We start from the raw sequence: 14,355 nt of genomic DNA, 5'->3' as shown, positions 1-14,355 counted from the left end.
CTTCAAGGATATTTCTCTTGGGCATAGGGGGGACTAGCAAGGAGAAGGGGGGGTAGAGATGCTTGTGAAACTGGGCAAAGAGAGATTGCACCACTTGGGTGCTCAAGTCAAGCGCTCAATTTATCTAAGCTTTTCAAGTGTTTGAGCATTTGAGGTGCCTAAGTGGTGTTTTGGGGCCAAGGAATGAGGTGCTCACCCATTTCTAGGAAGAGTGAGCGCTAAAGCAAACCTGGCTTCTGAGTTTTGATGTAAGGTCTGCTCTTTTTTAAAAAATAGGATAGTCTGGTGATGTGCCAATCAACAGCACCCCCAAACCTAAATATCTTTCATCACTTTATAACCTTTGCATAAGAACTGGGCAAGGTAATAGGCAAGTCAGTTCTGTGCTTTCCCAAAATAAGTGTAAGCTATGTCTAGCTTATAGCATTGAATTGGTTTTGCTCAGGATTCCCTGAAAGCAGCCTATATGGCGGGCAGATGCCCGAGGTGATGTTAGGGGACTTCTCCATGGATTAAATACTCCATGGATTAATGCTATGAGATGCCAGATAGTGTAGTTCTGTCCCTCATGCTATTTAACATCTACATGTAACCACTTTTGGTGAGATTTAGGCTGAAGGACCAGCAATCTGTTAATGACAGCCAGCTCTATTTCTCTTTTTCATCTAAGCCAGGTGTTGTCTTTTATAACCAAAAATAATTCTATGAATTGGTTGTGGGCTAATAAGCACAGGATAATGTTGATCGTTTAATTGACTGTGGATGGTGTGTTCAACCCGTGGCCCTCCCCTTCAACTTCAGGATCCCAGCATAGAGTGCTAGTAGATCCAGCCTTGTCCCTCAATGTCCAAGACTCAGCAGTGTCCAGAAGCACTTTTGGTTAACCCTGGCCCCAGTTGGATAACCCAGCGCTTAGCACTCAATGGTAGCTTCCAGTTCTGTGCACAATTCTGAGTGCTGGTGTCGATCTGTACCATGATGTCTGGACTCCTGCCTTCTCATGTATGAGAAGCTGCCTGTTTAGTCTGGAGGAGACTGACTGGAGATATGATAGCACTTTTCAAGTACCTAAAGGCTTGTCACATACAAGAGGGCTGCAACCTGTTCTCTATCATCCAGGACTGCAGGACTCAAAACAGCAGGCTTAAGTTACAGGAAGGCAGATTTTGGTTGAACATTAGGAAAAACTTCCTAATCATCAGAGCAGTCAGAGAAAGGAACCAACTGTGTAGGGGGGTGGTGGGCTCTCTGTTGCTGGATGGACTCAACCAGAGACTGGATAGCCATCTGTAAGATGGATTCCTGCACAATGCAAGGGGTTGGACTCGATGGCTTAAATGGCCCCTTCCAACTTTAGGATACTTTTTGTCAGGTCTTCCTCCGGATGTCACAACTTTCAGAGATTCTCAAATTAAGCTGCTAAAATAAAAGAGCAAGCCAGGCTGTCTGCTGGCAGCTTGGCAGCCACATTTTCTAGGTGTTCAACAACAGAGGTTCCTGTACTTTCTAAGACCTGGGAAGAGAAAATGCTGGCAGGTGCCACTTTCCCTCTCCATCATTACAGCCTGATGCTGGGAAGCCCCACAGTTGTTGGAATTGTCCCCTGTGTATAGGCATTAGAGGTCCTCACTAATACTCTGGACTTGGAAACTCTGCCCAGAAAGGGGGCAGGGGGGAATGAGGTGGGAAACTGATTTGAACTAGCCCTTTTTGAAGGTTAGAAGAAGTGGTGAACTCTGGGGGGGCAGGCTGGCCTTGAATTTCACATATCATTTAATGTGGGTGCCAGCTGGCTTTGCTTTTCCCTCTTCCTTTCCCTCCACCTCCACAAACAGAGCACCTTTTCAAACATTATTGGGGAGGAGTGTGTGTGTGTGTGTGTGTGTGTGTAAGTAGAGGTTTATAAGTGCTTGACCTCCCTCCATTATAAATGCCTGAAAGAGCCACTCTAGCTACAGAGAAGTTTTCATGTTATTTATAAACCACTGATCAAAGATAGCTCATCATGTGAAAAGCACCTTCCATACCCAGAAGGAATTGTTTACACAGGGGCTCTTTCAGGCCTTATGATGGACACACAGGTATACACAGAGCTGCACCCTCCTCACAGACACAACACATTCAAAGGACATCTGAAAAGCAATTACGCCACCCCCCTCTCATGAGAGCTATATCTCCTAGGTAGGCTACAGTAGGCCTTTAGCCTATCTTATAATGCTGTTTAAAAATCTGGGATTGTGAAGCCACTGGCCAGCTGAGCTACCCCAATGTGTCAGAGAGGTAGCCTGGTTTATTAAGACCCTAACAGCAACAGTAGACTATCAACTTTTACTAGAACTTATTAATGTTTACAAAGCAACATGCAAGCTTTCTGAGTTTCACAAGCATCCAGTATTCAAAACTGAGTAGGGAAAAGATGGTTTAAGACATACCTCCCAGTTCTGAAACATTTAGCTTAAGGAGTTCTGTGTAACTCAAATTTGCATCACATTGGTAGTATTGAACCTAATGAAAGTAGTATTTTATTCCATACAGAGCTTGAGTTTCAGTCCCATTCTTTACTGCTCCCAGTGCTTCCCAATTTTGCATTATCTCCAGGTGTGATTACCATTGTTCACCTATCCAAGTAATTGGGACAGTATCATCTCTAATGTGGAAGTTCTCTTCAGACTGCTATAACTCAGAAGTTGCACATGTTTTACATTAGAACTTCTATCCATTCCATAGAATGGGAAGTTGACATCCATTCCCAGCTAGTTGTGTATAAATTATAGTAGCACTTTCTGCTCTGCCTCTTTTCCATGTTTTTTACAAGACCAGTGTAGTTCATCATAAGAGCCTTTTCATGCCACACATTATTGCATTCACCTGATCAACCAGGCATTATTCTGCTAAGTAGTACATTTGTGTTTGGTTAGCTCTGTGAAACCCTTTTTAAGTGCCATTCCTATGATGCACACTTACCTGGGAGTAAGCCTTAGGAAATACAGTTGGACTAACTTTCAAGCAAACCTGTATAGGACTGCAGAATAAGAGTTGTACATTCAATTTATTCCATCGTTTCTCAGGTGAAGTTATGCTAGAAGTTGGCTGTGTTTTGGTGCAGGGAAGGAAGAACAAGCAGAACCACAATTTTCAAAATTTCTTAGAAACAAGTGCCGGTGGGGGTGGAAGGAACTTAGGGTACAATCCTATGCGTGTTTAGACAGAAAAAAATCCTGCAACTACATGCTGGCTGGGGCACGCTAGGAGACGTAGAACTTTTGTCTGCCTTAACATGCATAGGATTGCACCCTAAAGGACCATTACATTGCTGTTACCAGCACTTCACACCCATTTTGCTGCAAGTAGGGTCCTGCCAGTGCCTTTCATGAAGACAAGTCATTGGTTAGAGTGATGTGTTTTATTTGTGTGCTCCATAATTAGCAGGGCAAGGAGGACAGTGTAAACGTTGCCTTCCAATTCCACCCATAAAATTCACATCAGCTTTTTTAACTTATTCAATACTTGTATAATTTTCTTTTAGTATTTTCAGCAGCAGGTAACAAAACAGGATCCCAGTTAGCTGATAAGAAAGCACAGAACACATTAAAAGGTTACATTTTGATAAGTACTTCATTTAACACAGGGAAGTGGGGAGATACAATGGTCCCATTCTAGCTAGATGTTTTCAGTGTGGCTTAGTTCTGATTTAACGGTGGACTGCATTGCAACAGGGCCACCAAGTATGCAAGACAGGACTCTATAGTGTATATTAAAACAGCCATCCGCAACCTGGTGCCCCCCAGACCTCATAATCCATAGCCAACTGCAGATAATGAGGACTGTAGTCCAACACATCTGGAGGGCACCAGGCTAGGGAAGGCTGCATTATGAAAAGCATTAAGAAATCCAAATGCAATTAGACAGCCCTTATTTTCTGGATTTTTGAAGGCCTGGCTCATGCATGTGTCTACCTCCCAAAGCATCATGTGCAATGTTCAAATCTAGATTTACTAGACAGTTCAGTCACCCAGCACTTTATGCTTATGCTATGTGAATTTCAATGTCTCATTTTTTTTTCCAGCCTTCAGGTATGTCCCATTTTCTCACCAGTTTGCCATTTTTAAAAAGGCCAAACTGAAATTTGTATGGATTTTTGTATGGATTTGCCCCAATATATCCATTTTAATGCACTATTCCCTAATACATGGCAATTTTTGCAAGCAGGTTTATACCTGTTCCACTAATCTGTGCATTTCTGTGCACGCTCCCCCGCCCCAATGTACTCGTTTTTGTGTCCTTTTATTTTTGTTCAGAGGCTGCACTGAAAAATCAAGAGAATTACAAATACCAAAGGACAATTGCATTCCATTCTATATATTGGTTTGGGAAGTGTGAATTTGGTAAGTTTATAGCAATATGCAAATTGAAGAAAGTTCTCTCCCATCCAGTGGAGGCTGGTGGCTCCAATATCAATGGGTCGGTGAATCTGCTCCGGGTTTCAGTCAGAACTTTCAAGGAGCTATCCAAGGTGCTCTGCACCTTGGATAGCTCCTTTAGAGTTCTGAGTGGTTCTGACTGAAAACCCTGAGCAGATTCACTGACATCAGATCCACCAGGCTCCACTGCTCCCATCCCTACTTATGTTTACCTGTGCAAGTCCAACGAAAATTGCAACTCCTCCAAATATAGCAATGTGTTCTTCAATCCAGTTCTTCAGTTTTCGAACACATCCCTGAGAATTAAAAACCTGGTATTTTAATGGCTGCAAGGGGCATTAACCTCAGAGTCCACAATCAAAGCCAAATACAGAGTGTTGTGAATCACAATCACAGTGCAGAATCTATTTTAACATTAAAAAAAAGAACTTTCAAATTGCAATTAATTTAGGGTTCCTACTTTTCAACTTCCAGACAGGACTCTGGTTCTTTTAACAGCTCTGTTGACAATAATGCTTAAATTTTGAAAGAAAAGTAGGAATCCTTTAATGAAAGCCATAAGCCCAGCTCCTCAATTCTCCAGTTTTAGCCAAATCATGTTCCCCTCACCCGGTAGCTTTCTAAAAGCAGAAGCTAAGGGGCTGACACAAAAAGTAAGGCAGCAGATCCTCTCTACCCCCACATAATTTAGGCTTCATTTGACTGACAGACTGAAATTCACTGGGTGCTGCTTTTTTTGGCATGGAAAAATGCAGAAATGGGAAAGTCTCCAATAGTTCAATGCCAAGAACAAGCAAAGAAGTCACAAAAGCAACAAGAACACACAGCTACAAATAAATGCCCATTCCCCAGCAAGAATTAGGGTTTCTAATCTCCATTATTGTAGAGCGCAGTGCCAAAGCCATCTTGGAAGGTCTCAACATTCTGGAGGATGAAGAGAGACTTTTTTTCCCCCAAGCACCTGACTAGGGCTAGGCCCTACTCCATACAGTCTAAGACAATGGGGACCTTTGTCTTTAAAGTTCTTATCTAGCAGGCCTAGCATCACACCACATTTCTGACCTGGTCCTTCTCCTTCCAAGAGCACTTCTGGAGGCTGCTACCAAGTCAGTCCTATGTCTAGGGACCTACATCAGTTTGCAATTTTCTAGTACCCTTATGAGATCCAAGCATTACTGCAACATATATGCTATCCTTGCATGTGAAGGAAGAGTTAGCAAGGAATTCACTTAAAAACCAAGGGATGGCCCATGGGAAGAGATCATATCAGTGGTTATTTTCTCTATGGGAGCAATATTTTCCTAAATGGGCAATCTACCTCCACAGTGGGAGATAAGCATGTAGGCGTACAGGTGGTCAGCAGCAGCATTTGGAATCTGGGCAGAGTCAAATTGCTGGGAGCTTAGCATGAGTTGGCAGAACCTCCCACATGCTGTGGCTTCAACACTCTGTGCTTGTATTGATATTACAAAAATTCCAGAAGTCTCCAGCATGCACACCCTAATTACAAGAACAGGCCTGTAAAGATGCACACTCCTGATCTTCCTAGTACTCACAGAAATAAGGCACATTCCCCTACCCCTTTCATAACAGCACATGCTGTGCTAACAAATCATCGTTTGTTAACCACAAATAACGTAGATTTCACAACCCAGAAACAAAACATGGGTTCTCTTTGTGGGTTCTTCATAGTTAACAAACCACTGTTTGTTAGCACAGCTGAGTTTAAACAACAACCTACAATTCAACAACAACCCACAATTCAATCACAACCCATCTTCAACCTGCATTCTGGCTTTTCATGTTGTGTAAAACCAACCATAATGTTTGGACATGGCAAAACACAAAGCTGAAGGTGAAGGTTCCCAAGACTTCTGATCCTTCTCCACCCTACAGCTGCACTACACAGGCATATACAATATAGAGCTCAGGAAATATACTCTTTATGAGAAGATGAAATTTACCTGCTTGTTAATGCCTACTGTATCTTTGCTTAGATCTGTGACACAGCTTTCCACAGGTACCTTACAGCAGCTCCTTGGGACAGATGAAGAGAGAGATCCAAATGTTGTGTTTATCCAGTCAGTATAGTTCTCCGCACCACAGCATTGGAACTACAGGACAGGGAAAAAAGCATTTTGGTTGGTAAAAAGTGTAACAGATAATGAGGTACCTGAAAAAAACCCTAGTAGGTGAAGCTGCACCTCCTTAACAAAACTGTCTGGAAAAAGCAATCTCCCTCACAGCCTATCCATACTCATAGTCACTTCTGTTAACATGTCCACAACTGGTAAGCTGAAGGAGATATGACAAAACCATCACAGACCATGGAATGCATACATTTCTTTTGTTCCACTATCAAGTCTACTCAGAACAAGTTGTACAAGTTTAAGCACTGTTTTTGCACAAGAGACTCCAACAAGCCCGGTCTATCATGCCATCTTCAGTTCTCTCACTCAGGGCACAATCCTATGCATGCTTAGCCTGAAAAAAGCCAAACAACCCCCAGTATGCTGGGAGTTGTAAGACTTTTTTCTGTCTACACATGCGTAAGATTGCACCCATACCTTGCATTTCCTTGATCAAGCAGGATCCTTGCCCTTCCTTTCAGCCCAGTGGGTTTTCTAGCCTGTGAATACATATCAATAACCTGGCAAAGCCTATAGTTAACCTTTTAAGTGGCACAATAGGAAGACTGAAACGGTCTTTGTTCTTGATGTTTGAACCTCTTGATTCATATTCTGGTAACCAGAATGTTGTGTTTCACCAATAGTTCTCTATACTTAAAGTTTAATTGTTCCTAGAGAAAAGGTTATTTACCTGTGTTTGTAGGCTATCCAGACCTTTGATGATCTGCAGTCCTGCACTATACTTGTCCAAGGTCTTCAAGACATCTTTCAACAAAGTTTGATGTAACTGTGTTAATATAAACACACAGGGTTGTACAAGAGGCATTCCTGTATACTGCTTTGCTTTTTCAATGGCAGAAGAAAATTGATTCATGGATTGGGGCAGAGCCAAAGAGTGATGAGAGCACCATTTCAAGGTACAGAAGGGCAGGTTTTCTGCCAGAAACTGTATATTAAATCTTAATTATTACTCTATTGGTGGTATGGAAAATTTAGACAGAGGCTTTCCAGTCAGCTGCAGAGCTCATTGAGTGGGTCATAGGGAAGTCACTCCCCATCAGCCTAGCATGCCTCCAAGAACCACTGCAATTATAGGTTAGGTGTGAACTGCATTTTGTACATCAAGAAGGATCCATATAGATCAGACTACCTCAACCTGGTGCCTTCCAGACATTTTGGACTTCAGCTCTGATCAGTCTGAGTCAATGTGGCCAATCATCAGGAATTCTGGAAGTTGCAGCCCAAAACATCTGGAGGGCACCAAATTGGGGAAGGCTAAGAGATCATTTTAAGGACTACACTACACCCACCTTTTCTGAGCACCTTGGTAGGAAGGCAAAGGGGAATTTCAAACATCCAAGGAGACTCCAGTATATTCAAAATATGGACCATAAGAAGTTTCTAGTATACATGCTAGATTGTAAGATCCTTAAGGTGCAATCCTTATGCATTTTTAGAGAGGAAAAAAGTCCAACTCCCAGCATTCCTAAGCCAGCATGGCTGGCTGGGGAATGCCGGGAGTTGTAGGACTTTTTTTCCTGTCTAAACATGCATAGGGTTGTACCCTTAAATGCCGGTCAGCTGCTAACATATCTTTTGCACATAAGTTATCCCAAACACGCAACATAAAGCTTCTCCTCACTTTGAGCGAGAAACAGGAATGGAAAGCCATCTACACTCTGGGTTAAGGAAACAGCCCTTCTCAGACTAGTTCTTCATGAGAAAATTGGTACCATCTGTGATAGAGTCAAACACTGTGCAGGAGTGTGTCCCTCTTTTCTCTAGTTTCAGTTTGGCTGAAAACCCCATCGAGACATGGCTGGCAGTAACATTCCTTGCAAGGCTTCTGGTTTTACTCATTTGCTTTCTGAGGTCTAGCTACCTAGCTAATTGGAAAAGGCAGCCAAAGCGTATATTTTCATACTGCCTCCCCTCAGATTCTATTCTGTACTTACGAGCACATCACAGGTGGTTTTGGGCTAACAATTATAGCTAAAGGAGAAACTCAGTTCAGTGCCAAAGTTTTAATCCAAACATGGAATATTGTTTAAACATGTAAATACTTTCAGAGGTTACTTCAGGACCACCTTTTCCAGTAAGAGGAATAACCAGAAGGTCTCCTATTGGTTGAAACCAACAAGCACAGAAAGAATGAGAAACACTTCCACCACCAGAACTAGTTCTACTTCTAACCACTGAGCTTCCAAATATGTAGCATGTGCCCCACACACAGAGGAAAAAATGCTTAAGGCTTAGGAAGATCTCCTAGGTAACAGTACAACACCAATTCTGTCTAACAGGCCTGTTCCAGCTATATGAATTAGGTAGACCAAGAATGCAATCCTATACTTACTTGGGCACCCTCTGCCAACCTGGAGCCCTCCAGATGTTTTGGGCCACAAGACCCAGTATTCCTGGCTATTAACTATGCTGGCTGGGGCTGATGATAAACTGAAGTCCAAAACACCTGGAGGGCACCAGGTTGGAGAAGGCTGTACTTGAGCAAATATGTAGTTTGAATGTTTTTACTGTTTTTATTGTTCTTGTTTTTATTGTTTTAAAGTTTTGTTTTAAATTATTTATGGCTTTTTAGCTGATAAGGTGGTATATAAATGTTAAGAATAAATGCTCTATATAAGTCAATGGAACTTAAAATAAACATGCACAAAGTTGTCAGCAGAATATTGGGCAGAATTAAGTGGTCCTCTCAGGCAGGTGATTCTGAGTGTCCTGTTGCTGTTAACTAGCATCTAATAAACTAGATTAACTCTCTGTGACCTTAGGATAGCTCAAATAGCCAGTGGCATCACAATCCCACATTCCTTTCATAGCATTATAAGATAAGCTAAAGGCCTATTATTGTTGCATTTTCACTTTCAGGTGCACTTGTGGGATATTCTACCTCAGGAGACAAAACCACTTTGCCAGCCCTAGGGAGTGTGCACTTTGAAGCGGGGGTGGGTGTCGTTCTGCCTCAAATGCCTTGGGCTAGTCCTGCTTCAGGTAGTACAACACTAGCCCCAGCCATCTGCAGCAATCTCCTCATCTCCACATAAAGGGTGTGGAGTTGGCTTTGCTGCCCACATGTAACTGTGTCCCTGTAGGAGATTGCCCCAGAGAATCATTTGAGGGTCTGTCATTCAAACATTCAACTTGGTCGGCGGGGATATATGCACAGGATCAGTGGACAGCAAAACCCAAGTCAGTGAAATGGCATGTATACATGCTTGGCAGACACATGTGAATGAGAAGCACGTTACACTGTACATGCACTGTCCAATAGGTGCTCATGCTTCCTCTTGCCAGAGGGTCTGTTACAGTCACACTAATTGGCAGGAATAGTTACTAAAAACTAAAGTTTATAAGTCCATAAAAGGGTCTGCTCCGCTGCAGCATCTTCCTGGAACAAACACAATGTTTGGAAAGACCCCCCAACCATAGACCACATAGCTGAGGGCACAGTGAAGCAAGAACTTGTGTTCAAGGAGATGGCACTGGACTTCATGCTTCAATGTCATTGCAGCCACAAGCTACATCATGGCTGTTTGCAGCAGGCTTTTAATCCACTTCCCTTCCTTTTAAATTTTTTTATAGAGGTGGAAAGGAAATAAAAGATACCTTTTTCCTAGGGGAAATGGTAAAGACAGGAACGCTATGCATGAGCTTGGAGAAAGGGTGGGCAACTTGTAGACCAAACATCTGGAGGGCCACAGCTCCCATCAGCTGTAGCAAGCTTAGCAAATGGTGAGAGATTATGGGTGTTGTACGCCAAAGCATTTGGAGAGCACAAGTTGCCCACCCATGCCTTGGAGGAATCAAAGAAGGACGCATCCCACCAATAGCAATTGTCTGTTCTTCCTTGAGAATGCAGGCTTTAGAAAACAGAAGGCTCCTACCAGACCAAGTCTTACCTTCTCTCTGTAAGCATAGGCAGCAGAAGCAAGTATGATTTCAATGATCAAGAGTATCAGCAATATGCCTGTGAACTAATAATAGAGAGAGAGAATGCTGTTCACTTTAAAGGCCAGTGTCTTTGGAACAGGAGGATCAGGACTGCACCTTCCTAGGCATTTAAAAACATGTAGAAAACAGCACTTCCATTTTCTCACTTAATTTGTCCATCTCAGGCTCCCTTCAATTTTTAATCTGTCTAAAATGCCAAGTTGATTCTAAGATGCCTACAGAGCCAAAATCAACACAAATCCATTACTGCTGGCACCAATACTCCACGATAGATCAGAGGTGATGAAGTCATGATTAGGAATGGTCAGAATCAAGCGGCTGATCATGCCCAAGTTGAACCACTAGCACCATACATGGTAAAATAACCTGCTGTGGTTAGAAAGTGGGCACCCACCGTTCATACGCTCTCTTCCAAGACAACATATTTTGGGGCATATGTTCAGCATTAAAATCAACAGGCACACACTCAGATGGAGTAATTTTCCTCAAATTGTCAAGGGGCCAGGATTTGAGATGGAGCACAGCTACGTAACTGGGACATGATTTGTAACTTATTACAAAGTATACTCTGAAATTAATTTAGTACACATGGGAACATTATGTCCTTCAAAGGTAGAGGGGTGTGTGTGCACGTGCACACGTGTTCTCTTAAAGGCAGCCATTACACTAGTTACATAGTAAAACTGGTATTCCACAATTGTTATTCTGGGCTGGTGGGCAACAGACCTCTCTAACGTTGCTACCTTAATTCTTGCCGAGATGTTGCACTTACTTGATTAACAGTTCTACGTTTATTCTTTCCATTATGCCATGTTCTCATGACTGCTGTCTAGCATAGCTCTTCCAGTGGCTATTACAAGGAATTAAAGGAGGAGCATGTGACCAACCCAAGAGAGCACCTCCCTATTGGGTTGCCAGGTTACACAACTCAGACCAGAAGTACTGCAACTGTGAATAGTATTCAGCCATGGCAGCTTCTGACCTAGCCATCCCTTGGGCCTTCAGAAAGGTGGTGGCCAAGTTGTAGTTAAATCTAAGATGACCATTCTTGGATATGTTTGAAGTTATTAAAAAACAACAACAGAGCTTAAGTGAAGGCACGTTCTAGGTCCTACTCATAATCTGGATAGCACTTACCCATTTTATCATTTTACGGTTGCATTTTAGCAGAGCAACTGCCCCAAAGGTAGATACAAGAATGATAAGTGTGCCAACAACTGTTATGATCACAGGAACTCCTGAAGCAGCTTCATTCAACACTATGAAAGTATCATGGAGTTTCACTTGAATAGACACTCCTATGCACATTAACACAACTCCCGAAATCTAGAATTTTAGATGTTAAATAAACAGTCACTAACAGAAGTTTTGAGAGATTATTCTTGATGAAGGCAAGCATATGTTAGTCAAACATTTTAAAATAAAAATTCTTCAGTAAATGCCATGCATATGTGCGCACACAGGCTTCTTTAAAAAAAACTCCACTGCTCCTGGTTTATAGTACAGTGAAGTACTATAGAATAAGTACCAAGAATAAGATCCTTTAGCTAAGACATTAAGGGTGCAATTCCATGCATATTTAGACAGAAAAAAGTCCTAGAATTACCAACGTTCCCTCACTAACACAGCTGGGAGTTGTAGGACTTTTTTCAGTCTAAACATGCATGGAATTACACCCTAGTAGAGTGTACTATAAAACTGGATTAAATAAGTGATTTTACTTTTGTTTGATCATGAATTAGGGCTGCACTCTCATTCTACTAACTGGAAAGCAACAGTGGGAATGAGAAGAAGAAAATACGATAAAGTCTCACTTATCTAATAAGTAATTAAGATCTATTTGTATTACATATGCTTTTGAGTGCACCTCTATTTGATGGAGAACACCAGTACAAACTTTTTAAAAAAATATTTCTCATACACAGCATTCTTAGAAAATGAAAAAAAGGTTCTTTACTGTTACTGTAAGAAGCTACATGCTATTTGAGACAGAGTCTGAAAAATTCCTAGAGAGAGATTATACCTCTTAAGAAAATAGCACACTTCATAAAGGGCACAGCAATTAAATTGTCTTCTTTTTTGCATGTGCCTAAGACTGTGTGTTTAAAGAAAAACTTGTACTCCATCTAGCAAGATTTTCATAATGAAGACATCATGCTACCCATACTTACCATAAACAAGATAGTATCTATATATTAGGATGCTAGAAGCCTCCTAATATATAGATATATATCCTAATATATATATCCTATATCCTAATATATAGATATATATATCCTAATATATCTATATATTAGGATGCTAGAAGCCATGCAACGTCATAGTGCATTCTAGGATTAGTCAAAGTGGTCTAAGCAGGAGAGCTCTCAGCATGCTACAAGGGAAGGCAAGCGTTCTTGCAGTTAATTACAGCAGCCTTCTCCAGCCTAGCAACCTCCAGATGTTTTGGTCTACAAGCTTCATAATCCCTGCTAGCTGAGGCGGATGGGAGCTGTGGTCCAAACATCTATAGGGCACCAGGTTGGGGAAAGATGAATTACAGACTCTCTAGAGGGCTCCTACATCTTTGGGAACTTACAATGCAATCCTAGGTATGTCTACTCAGAAATAAGCTCCATTGAGCTCAGTAGAACTTACGCTTAGGTAAGTGTATATAGGATTGCTGCCTTAATGACAGGCAGATATTCAACATCTTTACTTTTTTCAGTATATGGATATAGAGATAAAAATTCAGAAGATTGTTCTACAAAAAATAAAAATAGCCCTATCTGAAAGTAACAGCCAGCATGGTCTAGGATAAGTTTCATTCCCAACACTAAATAAAATTGTCTATTAGCCTCCCGGTCTCCCTAAACATACACATGGAGTCGTGTGTATTACCGCTCATTTCCTACCTTCCTTTCAAAGAAATTTCTTTGTTAAGAAAGCATAGACAGAGTTGTAGCTAGAAATCAGAGATAAAGCATGTGGTAACTTAGAGAAAATGAGTTCTTCATAACCACACAAGTGTTAAGTTTGTTCATCACATTTATTTCATATACCCAAATCACCTCAACATTAAAAACCCTTGGAAGTAGAATCTAAAGGACTACACAACAAGTGTGATATACCCAAGGGAACTAAGGTTTGAGCAACACACCAGCAGCCCGGAAACATTACAAGGTTAACTGCTTTTTGGAACCAAATAGACCATCAAAAATAATACAGCATTGGTTGGGGGCCGCTATTTATAAGTTCAAGAGCTCCAATGGCATATGAAAGCCCTTGGATGCACCCCAGAGCTCTTTGGATCAATGGGACATACTTCTAAGTAGACATGTATAGGATTGCACTGTTAGAGTGTTTAAAGGTTAAGTACTACCTGAAGACTTCTATTATCTCCACAGTATTACTACAGTGGCTTTGCAGAGCATAGTACTGGGCATATTAAACTTTCAACAACTGGTACTTACAAATGCATACACACTTGGGAAACAGAGATAATAACAATACATTCAAGTTCATAAAAAGAAAATACTCCCTAAAATCCAGATTGGTAAGTACAAAATAAGTTTGTCTATTATTATAATGTAAAATACTACCAATGTTGCCTTAAAACCAAAAACAACTGCAAAACAAATCCTACTACATAATAGGTTAATATATAACTTTTACTCAATGCAATCTTGTTAACACAATGTCAGATCTAAATATACTTGAACAGAAAGCTTGTTTTTAAGCATCTTACCCAATAAAGTAAGATAGCGAGCCATAAACAAACTTTAACAAATCTCTCCCAACTATCAGCCTCTTTTCTCTTCATTTTGCTTACTTCTATCTTATACCTCCAGAGACCATTGGTG

General features: G+C 41.3%; 1 protein-coding gene across 1 annotated transcript; it reads right to left on the bottom strand.

The window, feature by feature from the left end:
* Positions 1-3,390: 3,390 nt before the first annotated feature.
* LOC146358306 (tetraspanin-6-like) lies at positions 3,391-14,315 on the bottom strand. The gene is made up of 7 exons (XM_084807523.1): positions 14,241-14,315; positions 11,651-11,839; positions 10,462-10,536; positions 7,242-7,337; positions 6,386-6,535; positions 4,634-4,717; positions 3,391-3,565 (listed from the first exon to the last, which is right to left on the bottom strand). Exons 1-7 carry the CDS (start codon positions 14,313-14,315, stop codon positions 3,497-3,499), a joined length of 738 nt encoding a protein of 245 aa, XP_084663649.1. The 3' UTR covers positions 3,391-3,496.
* Between the last annotated feature and the right edge of the window lie 40 nt (positions 14,316-14,355).

Source organism: Heloderma suspectum, chromosome 1, assembly GCF_057233095.1.
Source record: "Heloderma suspectum isolate Gila_16-S chromosome 1, 16-S_ref, whole genome shotgun sequence".
Lineage (NCBI taxonomy): Eukaryota > Metazoa > Chordata > Lepidosauria > Squamata > Helodermatidae > Heloderma > Heloderma suspectum.
This window is presented reverse-complemented; position numbering and strand designations above follow the sequence as displayed.

What these genes read in the sequence shown, in the direction of transcription:
- LOC146358306 (XM_084807523.1), bottom strand. Translation starts at nt 14,315, where the DNA reads ATGAAGAGAAAAGAGGCTGATAGTTGGGAGAGATTTGTTAAAGTTTGT. An exon ending in TGGATAGCCTACAAACACAG is followed by an intron (nt 6,536 to 7,241) that starts GTAAATAACCTT and finishes CCTGTCCTGTAG; the next exon opens with TTCCAATGCTGTGGTGCGGA. An exon ending in TTTTCGTTGGACTTGCACAG is followed by an intron (nt 3,566 to 4,633) that starts GTAAACATAAGT and finishes CTTTCTTATCAG; the next exon opens with CTAACTGGGATCCTGTTTTG.